The following is a 20,198-nucleotide window of genomic DNA, read 5'->3' on the forward strand; positions in this document are numbered from 1 at the left end:
GGTCAGGGGTGCCACCATCTGTGCCATATAATTCCTGGGGTAAGCCAAGTCTGCCGTATAATTCATGGGGTGCTGCCAAGTGTGCTGTATTAGTCCAGGGGTGATGCTAAGTGTGCCGTATCAGTCCAGGGGTGATGCTAAGTGTGCCATATCAGTCCAGGGGTGAGCCAAGTCTGCCAAATAATTCCTGGGGTGAGCCAAGTCTGCCGTATAATAAATGGGGTACTGCCAAGTGTGCTGTATTAGTCCAGGGGTGATGCTAAGTGTGCCATTTCAGTCCAGGGGTGATGCTAAGTATGCCATATCAATTCAGGGGTGCTATTAAGTGTGCCATATTAGTCCAGGGGTGCTATTAATTGTGCTGTATGAGTCTAGTGTTTGTGCCACCCACTTGTGTCGCTTATCATAGTTATCCAACTACTTCTGTGCAACCTTTTGGCCTAAAAACAATATTGTGAGGTGTGAGGTGTATAGAATAGACTGAAAATGAGTGGAGATGAATGCTATTGAGGTTAATAATTTTAGTGTTTTTTATGGTTTAAAAAAAAAAAAATCAGAACCCAAAACCCAAAACGTTGAGGGGGTGTTTTGGCAAAACCCAGTAGAACCCAAAACCTGAAGGTAATCAGACCCCAAAACCCAAAACGCGAAAAGTGACCGGTGCACATCCCTACTTATAAGTGTTTCCTGAGGTAGGAACCTGAAGGATGAGCTTTATCGGACCTCCATAAAGCATACTAAGTCGGTCGAAACCAAATGGTTAACAAAGAAAAAGGGCTGCTACCATTGCCTGGGCTGTACCACTTGTCGGGGACTCATAATTGGCCCATACTTCTTCCACCCACATAGTGGCAGGAAGATTTTCTTGCGCTACAAACTATACTGCTTACTTGACCACGTAGTGTACTACCTCACGTACCCATGTGGCCTTATGTACGTGGGGAAGACAGTGTGCACCTTACGCGTAAGGATGGGTCAACATAGATCCTCTATTAAATTGGCCTTGGAAACAGGCCAAATTGACAAACCTGTAGCGGCACACTTTTTAATGGCGAATCATCAGATATCCTGCCTATGCTACATGATCATTGATTGGATAGCCCTGTAACCGCTGGGTGGAGATCGTGCTCTGGCTTTACTTAAAAAGGAAGCCTTTTGGATCGATTATTTGGACCCTGTGGCCCCTAAGGGGCTTAATGAAAAAAATTCTCTATCGATGAAACCCAGTACAAAGCCCTTGTTGGGCGGTACACACCATTAAAATGGTACTGTACTGTCCAAAAAGGTACAGTTGGAGGGTATCTATTTACATTATCTGCAGAGCATCTATGATGCATCTATGTCAACCTAAGGCCTTCGACCTTCAGTGATCAACCTATTGTATGTCGGCCTATCTGTGGTTGTCCCAATGTTGTATGCTAACATCCTCATAAATGAATTATAAAAGGAATACATGTTAGCAGTAATGACTGCATAGTGCACCTGCAAACCCCCTCTGTCTTGCATATAGCTAAAAATCTCAGCAAGGTAGCACCTCTCATTACAGGGTGTGCAGTCTAGGGCCGCCCTCTTCCCATATAGTCTATATGGTGTATCCGTACATAGGTGCCGATTCTGTGGGTGCTCAAGGGCCCGAGCACCCACGGAAATTGTTGAGCACCCACGGGCCCGAGTCCCGCTGCTGGGACACCATATTAATTTGCTAATTTGCAGCTGCAGCACCCACATTGCCAGGCCCGCCACCTGGGAAACAGTATGCTGGGAAGAGTGTATTCTGTCCGCGGAGTACCTGCACTATGGGGGCATTTATGTACCTACACTGTGGGGGCATTTATGGATGTGGAACTCTGTTGCCGTAATTTGTGCTCCGTAATATAAATTGGTATTATTTTGTGGCCACACCCCTTCCCCATGAAGCCACTCCTCTATATTTTTGGCTTGAGCACCCACCAGCAAAAACATAAATCGGCACCTATGTATCTGTACACACCTGAAGCCTGAGATTGCTTTTTCCTAGATTAGCACCCCTCCCCCACCACCCTCAAATGTTTTTAAGCAGGGACTAGCAATGAGTAAGTAAGTCCTAATAATTTATAAATGTCAGTTTTCTTGGGGTAATTGTCTGGGTGCGGGGCCCCCTTGAGCTTGTCTGACTGGACCACTCCAGGGCATCACTACTTTACACATAGACTCACATAAACATATCATCATTTTTATATGTATGTCTTTTTTATATGTATTTTTTCACAATTTTTGTTCTTTTTGACACACCCTTTATCACTATTAGTTGCTTACACATACCCTACATTCTATGACACTTTACACTCTATTACACTTCACAGCTATATTTTATTTATGTGATGCCCTGGGGTGGTTTTGCTGGACTGGCCCCAGGCATGAACCCCATAGTGCTAGGGACCTGCTCTAATGAGGAGACCTTAACGTGGTGAGCAGGTAGATATATTTGGCCAAATGTATGCTAACATCCTCATAAATTAATTATAAAAGGAATACATGTTAGCAGTAATGATTGCATAGTGCACCTACAAACCCCCTCTGTCTTGCATATAGCTAAAAATCTCAGCAAGGTAGCATCTCTCATTACAGGGTGTGCAGTCTAAGGCCCCCCTCTTCCCATGTTGTCCCAATGTTCCCAACCAATTTAAACAGTAGCAGCAGGTAAAGTAGATATGGGTGCAGTAATAAGTAGGAGAGAGCAGCCGGCTGTCCCAATTACTGTATAAGTGGGAAGATGGAACATTTTACACGGGGTGCTCATCTTCATTATCACAGTTGCTGTGTGGCTGCACAGGCATGTCATCTGTTGATGTTGATCAGTCTTATAGAACATTGTCTTGGTTACTAGAACAGATGGGAGCTATGTCCCACTTAGCACTCCTCTGTTCATGAAGGGGAGTTACATGAATCTAACACTGCTGTTTCCTTGGAGAGTGTGAAAGTGGGGAAAGATAAAGTATCAGCCATTCAGCTCCTAACTGGCATGTCACAGGTTGTGTTCGTAAGATGTCAGGAGCTGATCAGTTTATAGTTTACCATTCTCCATTTTATCTCTCTTGAAGGCACATCCACCCTTAGGACAGTAGCTAAGGGTAGCTAATCAACTTTAAGCTATACTCTATACCAGGTATTCCCAACCACGGTCCTCAAGGCACACCAACAGTGCAGGTTTTGTAGATATCCAGGCTTGAGCACAGGTGACTTAATTAGTATCTGAGGGATTCTGATTAAACCATCTGTGCTGAAGCCTGGATATCACTAAAACCTGCACTGTTGGTGTGCCTTGAGGACCGTGGTTGGGAATGCCTGCTCTATACAAATGCAGCATGAAACAGTTTTACAAATATGAAATTTATTTACGGGATGAACAAAACGAGAGGGTTAGGGTAGACAGGTAGCAGACTGAGAAATTCCCATTCTGAGAATTCCTTAAGGATTAGACAATCACTCTTTACTCTTCGCTTTCCTTCTGTAGATAAAAAACAAGAACAAATAATCAAAATTAATTATATGTATTTATCTGGTAAATAAATGTAATTTAGGGCGACACATGTAATACGTCATACCTTTCCACCAATATCACGGCTCTTCACCCTCAGTTTGTTCACTTGGGACTCCGCAATGTCGGCTCTCTCCTCAGCCTCTTCCAGCTCATGCTGTACCTTCCTGAAGCGGCTCAGATGGGCATTGGCCTGTTCCTCCTAAACATTACAGAAGAGAAGAATCAAAGAACAGTTCTACCTTGCAAAGATCAAGGGTCACTTCACCTTTAAATGGTATAAACTCATGACCAAAAACCTTTTTCTGTGAAAGGAAGAGGTTACTTACAGATTCCTCAGCCTGTCTCTTGTAGGCCTTTACTTTCAGCTGCAGTTTGTCAACCAGATCCTGAAGTCTCAGACCATTCTTCCTGTCCTCCTCAGTCTATACAAGGGACATAATATTTATATTTCAGTGTTCCGCTCACAGAGATTGGAGGTTTTTTTTTTGTTATTGTCCTGAATGAAGCAGTTCAATTTGGGTAAAAAAAAATTTTTTTTACCTGGTAGGTCAGTTCCTTTACTCTCCTCTCATATTTACGAACACCTTTAATTGCCTCAACTCCACGTTTCTGTTCATTTTCCAGCTCATTCTCCAGTTCGCGCACCTGAGTGTAACATTAAAATTGTGACTTTAGCAACTTGTACAATCACTAATTTTGCCCCATAATACATTATAAAGTGCACTTACTCTGGACTCCAGTTTCTGGAGCTGCTTCTTGCCACCCTTCAATGCCAATTGTTCTGCCTCATCCAAACGATGCTGCAGGTCCTTCACTGTCTGTTCAAGATTCTTCTTCATCCTTTCCAGGTGAGAGCTGGTGTCCTGCTCCTTCTTCAGCTCTTCTGCCATGAGTGCGGCCTTTAGCAAAGAAGTAACATGTTAAATCATCCGATAACAGATTATTATTATTGCAGCTGATTAGTAGCATGACATAGAACACATACATCTGTGATGGCCTTCTTGGCTTTATCTTCAGCATTTCTAGATTCCTGAATAGATTCCTCAGCTTCGTTCTGGAGCTGGGCAATGTCACTCTCCAGCTTCTTCTTGCTGTTGATTAGGCTGGTGTTCTGAGGGGAAAATGTGTAATTTACTACATGCTCTGGATATATTGAAGGAATACTACTCTACTGATAATCTGCAGCTGATCTGCTGATCTTACCTGTGAGTGCAAAAGCTGAACACGTTCGCTGCAATCCAGAAGTTCCTGTTCTGCGATCTTGCGAGATCTCTCTGTCTGTTCTAGGGCAGCTCTATTCTCCTCAATTTCAGCCTGTTGTAGGTTAGTTCTACGTTCAATCACGGCAACCTGTTCCTTCAAATCCTCCTGTCCTCTAAGGGAATCATCCAATTGCAGCTGGGCATCCTGTTGGACAAAAAGCATAAGATATAATATTTAATTCATATATGTAGAGGAATGAGATGACAATATTGGTTGTACCACAAACAAAAAAGATTAATGTATAAGTAGGAGTGGGTGCCACATTATTCAAACCCCCTTTCCCATCACGCTTAGGACCCGGATTAAGGTGCGGTGTAAAAGTACCAAAGCTTTTAACTGTGGTCGATAAACCCAGCAATTCGACATGGGTTACAAGAAGGGTTAAACCCAGTTCACCCTCTGTAAAATGGGTGACCCGGGTTTACTGGGAAAAAAAGGTGTGTAAAAGGGGTATATGCCTCAGTGATAGAATATTGATTTTAAACATACCTAAACTAAATATGATGAATAATGTATACTGTGGCAGAGGCAGCATCTCTCCACATGAGAGTAATGTGGAGAATTCAGACCAGGTTTTGGAAGCATTCGCAGCAGCAGGGTTGTGTAATCAGCAGCACCTGTGCTCTCCTGATATAAGTGTTTCCAGGGTAGAGGGTCATTGCTCTTGATGATGGAATAGTTGCCCAAGTGATAGGCCGGGGTGTGGGCTATGATAGGGACCACTGGAGCTTCCTGAAGTGTTTTGTACTATACGGTGACCTGTATGCTGCTGCCATGCTGTAACCGTTATTGCTGTGCTGTGCTGATTAGGTGGTATGTTATTTACCTTCTATGAAAATAAAGACCAACACTTTATCTGATCTAGTGTATGTGCTCCATTTGTCACAATACTTATAAGAAAATTGTACTTGAGGAACACTACATTATATGACAGAGGTTGCTCTAACTTAGGAATACCTTCAGTTGTGCCTGCACGTTTCTGAGCTGTTTCTGTGCCTCTGCAGCCTGGCGGTTGGCATGGCTCAGCTGGATCTCAAGTTCATTCAAGTCTCCTTCCATCTTCTTCTTCAGTCTCAGAGCATCATTCCTGCTTCTGATTTCAGAGTCCAGCGTGCTCTGAATGGTGTCAATGGATCTCTGGCTGTTTCTCTTCAGCTGGTCAAGCTCCTCATCCTTCTCTGCAATCTTCCTGTCTACTTCAGATTTGATCTGGTTCAGCTCAAGCTGGACACGCAGGATCTTGGCTTCTTCATGTTCCAATGAGCCCTTTGGAAATATAAAAAATGTTTAATAATATTAAAATAAACAATACTACTGTTTTGTTAGGAGTAGCTCTAAAGTTCTGCAGGAATCATTTTTAGTCACTTACCTCAGCTTCCTCCAGGGCAGCCTGTAGGTCACTTTTCTCCTGCTCAGTTTGTTTCTTGGCCTTCTCCAGTTCATTGATAGATTTGCCGCTCTCACCAATCTGTTCTGTCAGATCTGAAATCTCCTCTGGAGAAAATAGATAACCAAACAAAAGTTAAGATTACAAAAAATCTTTTAAATACGTAAATACCTTATCAATAAAAATGGATGAAGGTTGTAGGAAATCAACCACTGAAAATGTAAACCATTCGAACAAACATACGTTGCAAATTCTTGTTTTCACGCTTCAGGGTTTCAACCTGTTCCAGAGCCTCTTCGTAAGCATTCTTCATCTTAAAGATCTCAGTGCTCAAGCTGCGGGCCTCTTTCTGAGCAGCCTCCAGTTCAGCCTGACCCTCTTCATATTTCTGCTTCCATTCTACAAGGACCTGTTAAAAATAATGACACCATATATACACTCTGCCCAGTGTGCATGTACGTTATGATGTTATCAAGGTGGTGTATTCCCTATTTACCTTATCAAAGTTCCTCTGCTTCTTATCAAGGGCAGCTGCAGCACTGTTTGCTCTCTCCACATCGACCATAAGGTCCTCCACCTCAGCCTGAAGCCTCTGCTTGGTCTTTTCCAAGGAAGCAGATTTGGAGTTCACAGCCTCTACTTGTTCCTCAGCATCCTGCAAACGCTGAGCCAGCTTCTTCCTGTAAGTGCATTAATAAAAACAATTAAAACATTGTTAGGCAAATATTTAAAATTTGCGCATTGGTGAAGTTTTATTGAATAGGACATACTTGGCCTCTTCCAGCTCCTCTGTGCGCTGAATGGCATCAGTTTCATATTTGGTCCTCCATTGGGCAACTTCACCATTAGCTTTGGACAAGGTACGCTGGAGCTCAGCCTTGGCTTCTTGTTCCTCCTCATATTGCTCACGGAGCAAGTCGTTGTCATGGCGGGAGGATTGCAGGGCATGGGCAAGGGCATTCTTAGCCTGGAATTTACAGAAAAGATTTACTTGTTTAAAAATGGATGCTAATATGTTAAATGTGCTATCAAATATAATTTAAACAGTGTTGACTTATTACCTTTGATTCCTCCTCAAGTTGTCTCTTAAGTTCCTCAACTTGTTGGGTGAATCCCTGCTTTCCTCTGGAGAGCTGCGAAATTAGAGATTCCTTCTCTTCAAGCTGACGAGAAAGCTCACCTAATATTAAGCAAATCAGAATGTCATGTAATTAAAATGTATTCTGTTCTAATCAGAATAAATTTCCCAAAACAAATTATAATTATTATAGTTTTTTTCAATACTTTTGCAATGTATTCTAAGGATGTAACATATATTTTATTTCTGTTATAGTAATGATGACTATCAGTTGGTGACTTATAATCAACACTTCCCTATTTATGTTTTTTTATTATATTAAATTAAAAGTGCATACTAACTTATTACTGCTACTACTGCATCTATTACTACTACTAATATTTTAAAGTACCATTTTCAGTCTGGAAACGAGCCCTTTGTGTAGAGAGGTCATTAATCAATCTTTGGTGCTGATCATCCTTGGCCTTTACTTCACTGAGTTGGTCCTCAATGACACGGTTCACTTTCTCCAGGTTGGCCTTCGGGAACAGATTATCATGTTACTATCATCCTACTATACTATAATAGTTGAAAAAAAAGATATGGAATATGCAGTACCTTAGACTTAGAGATGCTCTCCAGGTTGCTGGCAAGGTCATCAACCTCCATCTTCAGCTCACTCTTCTCCTTCTCTAGCTTCTGCTTGACACGCTGCAGGTTGTCAATCTGTTCCCCAAGCTCAGCAACACTGTCGGCGTGCTTCTTGCGTAGGGCAGCAGCTATGGCTTCATGTTGGAGGGTGGCTTCTTCCAGGTCACGTCTGACTTTCTGGAACTCAGCTTCTCGCTTCTTATTGACCTCAATCTGGGCAGATGATGCACCTCCAGCCTCTTCAAGTCTTTCACTAATTTCTTCAAGTTCTCTGGAGAGATCAGCCCTCTGTTTTTCAACCTTGGCACGAGCTGCCCTTTCAGCTTCAATTTCCTCCTCAACCTCTTCAATACGAGCCTAGAAGACAACAGTTTATGAATTTTTTAGAGACATATTGTAATATTCGGTAAAATACATAATTGTTTCAACCACAGCCATACCTGCAGTTCCTTGATTTTCTTCTGCAGTTGGATTCCCAATGACTGCTCATCCTCTATCTTTCCTTGGAGCTGGCTAATTTCAAAGTCCTTCCTGTGGATGCAAAATTAAAAGTTACAAAATGTGCCAATCATTTTTATATAAAGTTTAGTCAATAGAAAATAAAATAGAAAATACCCACTTTTTCAGTTTCTCATCAGTCTGCTGTTTCTCATTTTCAAGATCCATGACTGTTTCCTGGGTCAGTTTGAGGTCACCTTCTAGCTTTCTCTTGGCTCTCTCAAGGTCAAGACGAAGTTTTTTCTCTTGTTCCAGGGAACCTTCCAGCTACATATATATATGTATTTACATCAGTATACAAGGAAATTCTTCCAATATGTACAATTATTAATATGCTATCGTTTTTCAATTACATACATCATCCACTTGTTGTTCCAGCTTTGTCTTGGCTTTGGTCAAAGAACTGACTTTGTCTTCTTCAGCTTGAAGGTCATCAAGGGTCTGTTGGTGAGCTTCCTGGAGAGCCTTCTTCTCCTTTGTAACTTTGGATACATTTTCATCAAGAGTTGCCAGTTCTTCAGTTAGGTTTTTAACCTAAAAATAAAATGAGGAAGATTAGCTTAAAACATTCTTGTCTTATATATGATAAAAGTCCAACATGTCTCTATTTTTTACTTTACTGTACCTTGTTTTCTGTGGCGTGTTTTTCCTTTTCTACTTTAGCAAGAGTAAGTTCCAAGTCATCAATATCTTTTTTCAGCTCAGAGCATTCATCCTCCAATTTCCTTTTCTTGGCTGTCAGCTCAGCATTGCTTTCTTCCTCATCTTCAAGCCTCTCAGTGATCTCCTTGATCTTTGATTCCAGTTGGATCTTGTTTTTGATAAGACCTTCACATCTCTCCTCAGCATCGGCCAGAGTTTCAGATTCCTACAGAATATAACATGCACATTAGATAACTATGGTACTTATATACAATATATAGATCTTTTTCATTTAAACTTGTATGTAATGCCTTCCTACCGACTGGGATTGGAGTTGCAATTCATTCTTCTCTTGCACCAGGGAAATTAATTTCTCCTCTAACTCCTTCTTCTTGGCTTCTGCCTTGATAAGAGCTTCTTTGGTCTTCTCAAACTCTTCCTTGATGTTTGCCATCTCCTTCTCATTTTCTGCACTCTGCAGAAGTGGCTTAATCTTAAAATACAACTTCATCCATGGCCAGTGTTTGACATTCATGAAGGATCTGATATTGTACTGGATGACATATAGTGCCTCCCTGATTGAGAAATGGACATAATATAAGATTTTTGTTTATAAAACTAGTGCAGTTCTAGTATTTTTATAGTGTCTTTTTTCTACACAAAATTATTATTACCTTCTCTCCATCATTTTCTTAAACTCCACTCTCATTAAGTAGCCTCTGCAAAGGGCCTGAGTACAAGTGATCAGTTGAGCCAACTTTTCATCTCTCATCTCTTCCAGGGTACCCAGGAGACCAGCTTTAAAGAATACCTGAAAGAAAACAAATAATATATGAAGACCAGATAAGACAAAGACTGGATTCCCCAACACAGCCTGAGATCTATTCATCATGTACCTTGGTGTGTCCAAATTTGTATTGAGTGTGGTCTACATCAATTGAGCCCAAGAGTTTCTCAGATGCCTTCTTGCTGTCTATAAACTGCCCATCTGGGATTGCGCTGGCATTCAGTACCTTGTAACTAACCCAAAAAAGTGGGAGAAAAATAATGAAAATTTCAAAGTAAAAAAAAATAGTTTAAACAATGTACAAATGTGATTGCTGCTAAAAATTGTAATTAATAAATTTACCGCTGCTTAAAGTCAGCATAGAGGATTCTGCTTGGGAATCCCTTTCTGCAGATTCTGATTCCTTCTAATACACCGTTACATCTCAGCTGGTGGATAATCAAGTGGTTATCCATGATACCTGTTGGCAAGGAATTCATTTTTTTATAACATAGAACAATAGTCTGAATGTTCTTTCCATTAAGAAAGCAAAATCAATGATGAAGACTGTACCTGGAGTCTTGGTTTCATTGGGGATCAGACAACGTACAAAGTGAGGGTGGGTTCCTCTTAAGTTGGTCATCAGCTTGTTCAAGTTTTCCTATAATAGACACAAAATTAAATATATTGATCATTATACAGGATGTATCTGATAATCACATATACGCTAAACTATGAACATAAGTAACAGCAAACTCAATAAAACTCTTAATAACAGAATAATAAAAATTGGGCCACCTGCCAGAGATATGCAATTATCTAGTGTTTGGGACGTTGCCTTCATCAGCCAATCAACAAATGACAGCATTTAGTGATAATTATGTATGCCTTGTTTATATATATTGTATAAAGGTATGATTATGTATAATAAAATGTATAAATACTGTGGTACTCTAAGCCAGAGGTCTCACCCTGAGAATATTGTTCCTTGTTCGCAAATAAATATACCTGATTATCATCACGACATATAATACTACAATCACTTAAATCTGTATCAGGCATAAACATCTTATACTGTAAGCAGATTATACTAACCCTGAATAGACAAGACACAGTCTGGAAAGAGCCTCCCTTCTTCTTCTTTCCTCCTTTGCTACCAGCAGCAGCGCTCTCTGTTGGTTAAATCAGTCATCACATCAATATTCATTATTTTGAATTGAAAAAAAAAAAATGTCCTTAACCATAAACAGAAAGCAACTCACCATCAGGGTTATTATGGGCAGAGTAGAGGTAGGCCAACAATTTGACAGAAGACTTCTGGTAGAGCTGGATAACAGATTCATTCAATGGGTCCTTATTCTTCTCAAGCCAGCCAGTGATGTTGTAATCCACAGTACCAGCATAATGCACCAGGGAGAAGTGAGCTTCAGCCTTTCCTTTGCCAGGCTTGGGCTTCTCAAAGTTCTTGCACTTGCCAAGATGCTGCTCATACAGCTTGTTCTTGAAGGATGTGTCAGTGGATTTGGGGAACATGCACTCCTCTTCAAGGATGGAGAAGATACCCATGGGCTGGATTTATAAATACAAAGTTAGTGAGCTACAGAATACAATGCCATTAGTTTTAGAAGGACTAACTAGATTCATATATGTGCACTTACCTTCTCAATGAGCTCAATGCAGGCAGCCAAATCCATACCAAAGTCAATGAACTCCCAGTCAATACCTTCCTTCTTGTACTCTTCCTGTTCCAGGACGAACATGTGGTGGTTGAAGAACTGCTGCAGTTTCTCATTGGTGAAGTTGATGCAGAGTTGTTCCAAACTGTTGTACTGTAAGTGACAGAACAGAGGTGAAGAACTGCATTGCAATTGGCTTGAAAGAACCACAAGACTAGAATAGGTCAATATCTTACATCAAAGATTTCAAATCCAGCAATATCCAGCACACCAATGTAGAACTGCCTGGCCTGCTTGGTGTCCAGCTGTTGATTGATACGGGTGACCATCCACAAGAAGAGCTTCTCAAAGACTGACTTGCACAGGGCACCTACAGAGTTGTAGACCTGGAGAAAAGACCACAACATTTGTTACGAGACTGGTGGAAATTATCTTGTCCGATTGGACCATGTTTTTTTTATTTTCCTAATGTACCTGTGGCACAGTCTGTCCCTTGGTGACAAACTCATTTCCGACCTTTACTCTTGGGTAGCACAAGGCCTTCAACATATCAGCAGAGTTCATACCCATTAAGTAGGCAATCTTATCAGCAACTGGAGACAGAACATGGCACATTAAATTAATCTTACATGATCACGGATACAAAATATTTTGAATTGCCTTTGGTGGTCAGTGAAAATAAGCACCCACCTTCTGTGCCATCTGGCTCAGCCTGCTCCTCCCTCTGCTTCTGCTTGAACTTCAAGTTGCCGTGATGCATGACAGCACCGGTCATTTTGTAGATGCCGATCTTCTCATCTCCATTGAATCCCAGGACATCAATGGCGGTCTGTTGGGTAATAATACGGTATTTTATCATCATGAGCTTACAAATGTGAAAACATATCCAGCAGCAATAACTGACTTTATGTAACAGGTCTTTGTTCTACATTTCTCAACTACTTACATCAGTGGCGATAAACTCCTCCACATCATCAATACTCTTCACAACAATCTCACCCTGGCTGATAGAGGGGTAGTCGTAGGGGTTGGTGGTGATAAGAAGCATCTCTGAACAAATACATAATATAATCAGGCAACTTGACACATACAGTATCATTTAATATAAAGATGTGTTAGTTGTACAAGAACTTATGGTGGATAATGTTCAAATGGTACTAATGATCCAGGGGCTAATGCGTTACAAAGTCAAGACCAGTGAGTATTTTGTTCATAAGGTTCATGATGCCATCATTTAAAACACCGATATTCACAATGTCGATAAATATGATATGGCTAAAATGTCAATATTATTAATGCCAAAAACCGTAAATTTGAAATGTTGACTGTCGCAATGTTGACTGTTTGCATTAGTGTTAGGGCAACATTATGGTTAGAGGCATAGAACATCATCATCAACAGGACTCATTATATCCTTATTGATAGGATGAATAAATAACATTTACCCAATCCATTCATAAAATCATCTCACATTGCTAAGATTGCTTATCATTATTTTAATGTATTATTGTATGGATTTGTACTAAAGCCCTCATTCAGGCTGACCCGTAAAGCTGCAAAATTCGCAGCTTTGCAGGTCATATAAATGCCGTCCGCCACCCGCACAATGGTCTGCACGCACGCAGATTGCCCAAGCATGCACACAAAAGGATATTTTGCATAAACATCCATTCACAGCTTGCGTGCGGTGGCAAATTCATTCGATAGTCGCCGACCATCAAATGATTTTGCAAGCGCTCGCAGATGTAAGACATCTCTCTGGAGTCTTACATCTGCGAGCGCCCTGTGTGGGAAGCCGGCAGGCAGCTGACATCTGCTGACGTCAGCTGCATGCCCCTCACACCTGCGTCATGGGCAAACTTTCATGGGAATGCCCATGAAATGCTGTGCATTCAAAAACGCACGACCACGGCCCCCCACCCCACGCTGCCCGCCCGGACTGCTTTGTGCCAGCTGTGGTTTTTACTTATGGGCTGCAGGATTGCAGCCCCTCCAGGTAAAATCCACCACTGCTATCTACCTAAGTAAAGCCAGATGCAGTCTGTGAGACTGCACCGGCTCCACTTTGACTGGTAGTGACTTCCTGTTGGAAGTCCGACCTGACAGTCACCCAAGGCTGTCCCATTGGGAGGTGTTCCCTCCCTCCGGGATGCCTCAATGGGCTGCTATGGCTGCAGCCCAAAGAATCAGGGGTCTGTGCATGCGTAGTACCGAGGACAATACTGTGCAAGTGCCGGTCCCAGTGACTTTCATATTTTACCTTCTATAGGCTGATGCCGAAGCAGCCCATAAAAGCTGGGGGCCAGCACATGCACAGTACCACGGCAGGATTGTCGGGAACCAAGGGGCAGAAGCAGCGGCAGCTCAGACAGTGGCCACCAACAGCGGTGGCAATGGAGGGGGGTGGCATCACAGCCAGAGGCAGCCCCCCTCTGACAACAAGGTAGGAGCCACACCTGCTAGTAGCCATAATTTTTGCAGGTCTAAACCAGGTTCCTCATATGTGTGGCTAAACAAAAGAAGTCTCACCAACAATCTCTGGTTTCTTGTTGGTCATGATCTGGTAGAAGATGTGGTAGCTTCTCTCAGCTGAAAGCTGGAAGGTTACTCTGGACTTTTCCAGCAGATCTGTAAATTTACAATGCATTGTATACATCAACACAAATCAAAACAGAAAGTAGGAACTGAAATAAGCAGGGCCTGATTAACCAATATGCTTAATCGGCTGTAGCCTGGGGCGCTGGGTCCTTAGGGGCCTCAGCGTCTGCACAATAGATTGTGTTAGTATGGGAGCACTTCCAAGGTCTTGTGAGATCTCTCCCGGGAACTGCGGGAGCAGCAGTGCCTGATGGGATTGCTAGGGTCACTGAGGCAGGGATGCCGGGAAAAGGAGATCCTGTGAGAGTCGCTGAGGCTGTGATTGATGCCATGGCTGCCATTGCACTGGGGCAGTCAATATGATTAGAGCTGAGGCCCGAGGCTGTTATACATTTTTAGCTGAATATGAGCGGAAAAATTGGAGGTGGGGAAGGTGGGCAGCCACTTCTGTATGAGCCTAGGGTGACTGGAACCCTTAATCGGGCCCTGGAAATAGGTGCATTCATACTTACATGTTTCAATATCAGCTGAAGACAGTTTTCCAGTTGTTCCAAAGTGGATTCTGATAAATTTACCCTAAACATGGCAAATAATTCAGAAAACAGGTCACATTACACAATTGTACAAATGCAAACAGAAAAGAAAACAACATTTTTGAATGATACGTACAAAACGGGAGGAGTTGTCATTCCTCACGGTCTTGGCATTACCGAAGGCTTCCAGCAGAGGGTTAGCCTGGATAATTTGATCCTCCAGAGTACCCTGTAGTAGACATAAAAGGATGATTAGTATACTTACTATACAAAGAGATGTATAGTTTATCATTAATGTCAGCCATTCACTGTCAGAGGAAAGTCAGCATCAGATAAGTGGTCTGTCTGATGGTGAGCATATACCAGCACCAATTGTCACATCTGTCCCAAATGTTCAAAGAGTTATCAGGCCCAACCGTCTTATCATTGGTAATCAGTCATGGCCTCATGGCCATTGTACAATTATGGACCGATAATAGATTTCACAAATTATTTTTAGATTTTTATAATGAACATGACGCTAATTTCTTTTATGTTTAATCAACTCAGTTGAGTTTTGTTTAAAAAAACAGTGATTTAAGAGGGTAAAGCGGTTTCAGTATCTGGCTAGGAAGGCAGATACGGAAAGTGCAATACTTGCTTTCGGTGGGTTCTGTATTATGTTTTGCTGAATACTTGTAGTAAATCAAGTGGGAATGGAGCATTTTATTGAGTTCATTAAGCAGGCCAGGGTCATAGACAAGCACAGAAACCCCATGACATGGCCTATAGCAGTGGTTCTCAAACTCGGACCTTAGAATCCCTTACGTTTTAAAAGATCCACAGGTGGAGCTAATTATCTAACGTGTGATTCTGCGAGGGGACGCAGAACTGTGTTGGTTCTTGAGGACTGAGGGGCAGATTTATTAAGCTTGGAGAAGAGATAAACTGGAGATAAAGTGGAGAAAAGGTAAAAGGAGATAAAGCACCAGCCAATCAACTCCCAACTGTCTTTTTCAAACACAGCTGATTGGCTGTGCTTTATCTCCTTTTACCTTTTCTCCGCTTTATCTCCAGTTTATCTCTTCTCCAAGCTTAATAAATCTGCCCCTGAGTTTGAGAACCTGTGGGCTATACTAACCAACTGCAGTAACTTTCTATGTGTTAAGGGCATTCCTAGTAGGATTAGTCATGTTAGCATTTCCAAACACATGGTAGAAGAAGGTAATATAAACTGTAATATTTATTTTGGACATGACTGTCATAAATTTTTATGCAGGAATCTAGTTCCTGACATTGACACTCTACGTGTGTCTTCCTAATTACATAAAGGTGTTTACGCAAGCTTATATGATATGGTCAAGGAGAATGCAAAGGAGGATGCTGGGATTTTTTTCTTGGCACATATACAGTGCTTAAATGATATGAGATGTTTACTCATGCGTTCGTATTCTAGCGACCCTTGCCGTTAAACCTCCACGCTGGCCGTTCACCCTATTCAATGTTCCAGGGGAACCCTTGCTGATTCCCCCAAACATCGAGGCTCGTGGCTAATGCAGGGAGCCGCTGCATTTAACCACGAGCCTTTACTGTTTTAGCAGCCGCACGCGCCGTTTCCCCGTCACTGTAAAAAAACAGCGGTGTGGAAATGGCATGTGCAGGGGGTCAGTTGAATACTGACCATGCCAGCTGTGACAGCGCACAGTCAGCGCTGCTCGCTGTCACGGCTCACAAAAATCATTGAATATACCCCATGTTGTTTAGATGCAAAACATAAAGGTATGATAATAATTTGGGTGTCTTAAGGCAGTGGTTCCCAATCTTTTCTAAGCCAATAGATTCTTAATGAAGAAAGAAACATTAACATAAGTAAATTGTGTTTATATGTCATCTTTAAGGTTAATTATTTATTTACTAAGATGGGAGGAGTTCTATTGAAGATGGAATGTTGCTATGGGCAACACACCAGATACTATCTATTATCTTCTAGAAGGTGCTAAATATATAAGAAGTATATTCTGATTGGTTTCTATGGGCAACATCCTATCTTCAGTAGAACTCCCGTCTTAGAAAATAAACCCGTGTTTGTTCATATATTTTATTATTGGCAGCCACCAGCAGTGGGTTTTGCCTATTACATGGAGCATAAATAATTTGAATTGGTCCTGGACCACCAAACCGAGGCACTATTGCAAGTGTCCCAAGGTACTTCAGAGTGCCATGGTACATATTTTGGAAACCAATAGCTTGTAATGTTAGACATGATATAATGTCCTAACTTTTCTTTATTATTCTAAGAGGACAGCAGCTTAAGAGCGAATAAACATCGGGTGCAGTCTCCAATTAGTTCCCACCTCTCTCGGCAGTGCAGTTGCCATGTAGACTCTGGCACTGTTCCAGAGTCTACATCACTTGCAGTGGTCTTAGGAAACATGGTGCCCATGCCATGTCCCCAGTGATTCCTCTACTGCGCATGCAAAGATCTTCAGGAAGATGGAGGCCATACCAATTTCTCTGTTGATCTCTGCAGTGCCAGAGAGAGGTAAGTATAATGTTTGGGTGCAGGCTGTGCAATATGGAACCTCCTGGAAGCAGGGGCCCATGTGCACCACACATCCTGCAAATATATGCCTATGTAACAGAGTGCATAGAATTATAGTGGGTTGTGAGGCTTAATGCAATGATATAATATGTATGTAACATGGTACAAGTCAGACGAGTTATTAACGCCTAGCGTTTCATGGGCGTTCCCATGCAAATGTGGGTGCAGGGGGTGGGCAGCTGACATCAGTGAATGTCAGCTGCCCGTCCTGGCCTCTCACATAGGGCGCCTGCAGGTCTGAGACACCATAGAGTTGTCTCAGATCTGTGAGCGCTTAAGAAATCATTCGATGGTCGCCGACCATCGAATGATTTCTCACCCACACCCAAGGCTGCGAATGGATGATTATGCAAATCATCCATTCGCATGCCTGATTGGGTCGGGGGGGGGGGGCGTCCGTGCGGGCGGCCCTTGGTGGACTCACAGGGCTGCGAAATTCACAGCCTTGTGAGTCAACCAGAATAAGGGCCTATATGTCCGTGTGCCCATGAAACACTGCCATGTGTTGGCAGCAAATGAAACTACATCTACTAGCTTTCGAAGCATTAGCTCCGTGTGGGCTTCCTAGTTGGTACAATATGTTACCCAAATACTAAATATCTTTTGGATTGTTCACATAGCGTTCGAGTCATTTAGATGAATTACATATTTATTCAATCAGCCATTAAACAGAATATGTAGATGTTCACAATCAGCCTAGAAGTGAGAAGTTACCTGCAAGCTGTTGCTCAGTTGCTCCTTCTTCTTAGGGTCACCAATAGCGGCAATTGTTGCAAAGTACTGGATGACACGCTTGGTGTTCACAGTCTTACCAGCACCGGATTCTCCACTGGAGGTAAAAGAGAGATAAAGCACACCATAAATAAAGGGGAATAGAAGCAAATTTACATAGATACTACAAATAATGAAAAACGATGAACCAACATATAGGAATTTTACTTACGTAATGAGGACAGACTGATTTTCCCGATCTGCCAAAAAACAAGTGAATTAATCATAAATGATTAAAATACCGCTGATAAACATAATGTCTAACAAGCGTCAGAGAAATAAGATCTTCGTACCTGTTAACATGGCTTGATAGGCGTTATCAGAGATGGAGAAGATGTGTGGGGGGGCTTCCATACGCTTCTTGCCTCTGTAGCCAGCAACCACCTTGGGGTCGTACACTGGCAGCCACTTGTAGGGATTGACAGTGACGCAGAAGAGCCCGGAGTAGGTCTGTAAGGTTGCAAAGTACATTAGTTCTTACTGGTAAAATCATAATATATACAATATTCTACTAAGACTCAGATCGAGTCCTATAGCATCTAATAAGCTAAGTTTACCCTCTGTTCAGCTCATTCCTTTTTGACCAGTAAAAAGTTCTTTGGTTCTAGAGTTGTAATAATAATTTTGTCTACATTATATGGAATTTCTGTAACTCTCCAGAGTAAGAGTCAGGACTTACGTAGATCATCCAGGCTGCATAACGTTCTTTGAGGTTATACAACACAGAGGCCTCATTCAGATGAGTCATCATGGCCATGTCTTCAATTTTGTCATACTTGGGGGGATTTTGGGGGTAAACTTGAGCTTCTTTTACTGTTACAGTCTGAAAAGAAAACAGTGAAGTTTTAGTTCTTCCCAATAACAACTTTCATATTGCAATCTGATTGGCTAGATAGAATAGAACCCTTACCCTCCCATCATCGGTCTTGACAGTGAGTTTCCCTTCTTCCCGAGCGGTGACGAGACCTTTCACGTAGAGGTCTTTCTGGTCATCTACGTAGCAGGTGTTCTTGGCATCAAAAGGCTTGTTCTGTGCCTCTAGTCTCTCTTTATCAGATTTACGGAGAAACTGGGCGGCTTCGCCGAAAACGGCCATCTCACCGTCCCCCATGGTTGCTGGTTTCTGGAAGAGATTATTTGATATGATTTCATGCTTTTATAATAAAACACACAGCACATAAACATATCATATATATATATATATATATATATATATATATATATATATATGTAAACACATGTAACTGTGACAGGGAAGGTGGCCCCTCTCAGCTCTGGGCCCCATAGCAGCTGCACCTTATAAATGATAATGTTATAAATGCTGAATAATCTCCTTTAAGAAGACTATTTTTATTTGTATGATTATTATATATATATTTTTTTTTTTGGGGGGGGGGGGGGGGTTTGCAATGGAACTGTATATATATATATATAGGCTATAAGGCTGGTTTCCGAGTGTTTTTTTTATCCTGAGTGCCACCGACACACGTCTATATATATATATATATATATATATATATATATATGATGTTTTTATAAATCAGCTGATTGCCACGTACATCAGTACAATGGTTGTGTATCCCTTATCCAAAATAGTCAGGACCAGTTTTTGGATATTATTTTTAACATACTTACCTGGTCCCCCGGTGTCCACGGCGGCCTTCAGGATCTTCTTTGCACTCGCGCAATGCACCCCTGGCACCGGAGATGCCGCAGAAGAGGATCCTGAAGCCCGCTGTGGATGCCGGGGATGTGGTAAGTATCAAAAAAGGGGCGGGGGAGGGACAACCAAAATCCCCCCGAAATATTCTGAAAAACCACGGATTTTGGAATATTTCCATTTTTGGATATTCGGATACAGGATATTCAACCTGTACTATCAAATGACATGAGTATATTTATTTTGATGATGATTCAGGGATGCTAATTCAATTCTGGAGGATGTGTTTTACACAACAGCACATTTATGCACTATGTTTTTTTTTGTTTTGTTGTTTTTGTAGTTATCTTAACTTAGATAGCAGGAAGGAGGTAGGCAGTCACCCAACCTCGTTTCATCATTCCTTAAAGAATTCAGAACAATGAAACGCGTAGGGTGACTGCCTACCTGCTTCCTGCTATCTAAGTTATGATGCCTACAAAAAAACATCTATGTTTTTTTTTTTTTACTTATTTTACATGTTATATTTTATTAATCATATGATTTTTATGCTATTTAAAATCACATATATTTACTAATAAATCACCTGTCTTTT

General features: G+C 41.7%; 1 protein-coding gene across 1 annotated transcript; it reads right to left on the reverse strand.

The window, feature by feature from the left end:
- Positions 1 to 3,469: 3,469 nt before the first annotated feature.
- Positions 3,470 to 19,060, reverse strand: LOC146036845 (myosin heavy chain, skeletal muscle, adult-like). Its single transcript, XM_083160708.1, has 39 exons — positions 18,854 to 19,060; positions 18,623 to 18,766; positions 18,237 to 18,393; positions 18,116 to 18,143; positions 17,887 to 18,001; positions 14,728 to 14,820; positions 14,571 to 14,634; positions 13,990 to 14,088; positions 12,407 to 12,510; positions 12,151 to 12,289; positions 11,935 to 12,053; positions 11,697 to 11,846; positions 11,443 to 11,613; positions 11,047 to 11,353; positions 10,880 to 10,956; positions 10,358 to 10,445; positions 10,148 to 10,265; positions 9,915 to 10,038; positions 9,693 to 9,829; positions 9,338 to 9,593; positions 9,002 to 9,244; positions 8,734 to 8,910; positions 8,498 to 8,643; positions 8,319 to 8,409; positions 7,846 to 8,235; positions 7,640 to 7,766; positions 7,232 to 7,350; positions 6,941 to 7,137; positions 6,667 to 6,850; positions 6,414 to 6,579; positions 6,153 to 6,277; positions 5,741 to 6,049; positions 4,724 to 4,927; positions 4,506 to 4,631; positions 4,249 to 4,419; positions 4,061 to 4,165; positions 3,847 to 3,942; positions 3,585 to 3,719; positions 3,470 to 3,487 (listed from the first exon to the last, which is right to left on the reverse strand). The coding sequence occupies exons 1-39, from the start codon at positions 19,052 to 19,054 to the stop codon at positions 3,470 to 3,472; spliced, it is 5,820 nt and encodes a 1,939-aa protein (XP_083016834.1). The 5' UTR covers positions 19,055 to 19,060.
- Between the last annotated feature and the right edge of the window lie 1,138 nt (positions 19,061 to 20,198).

This window comes from Crinia signifera, chromosome 9 (genome assembly GCF_055691185.1).
Source record: "Crinia signifera chromosome 9, ASM5569118v1, whole genome shotgun sequence".
NCBI lineage: Eukaryota > Metazoa > Chordata > Amphibia > Anura > Myobatrachidae > Crinia > Crinia signifera.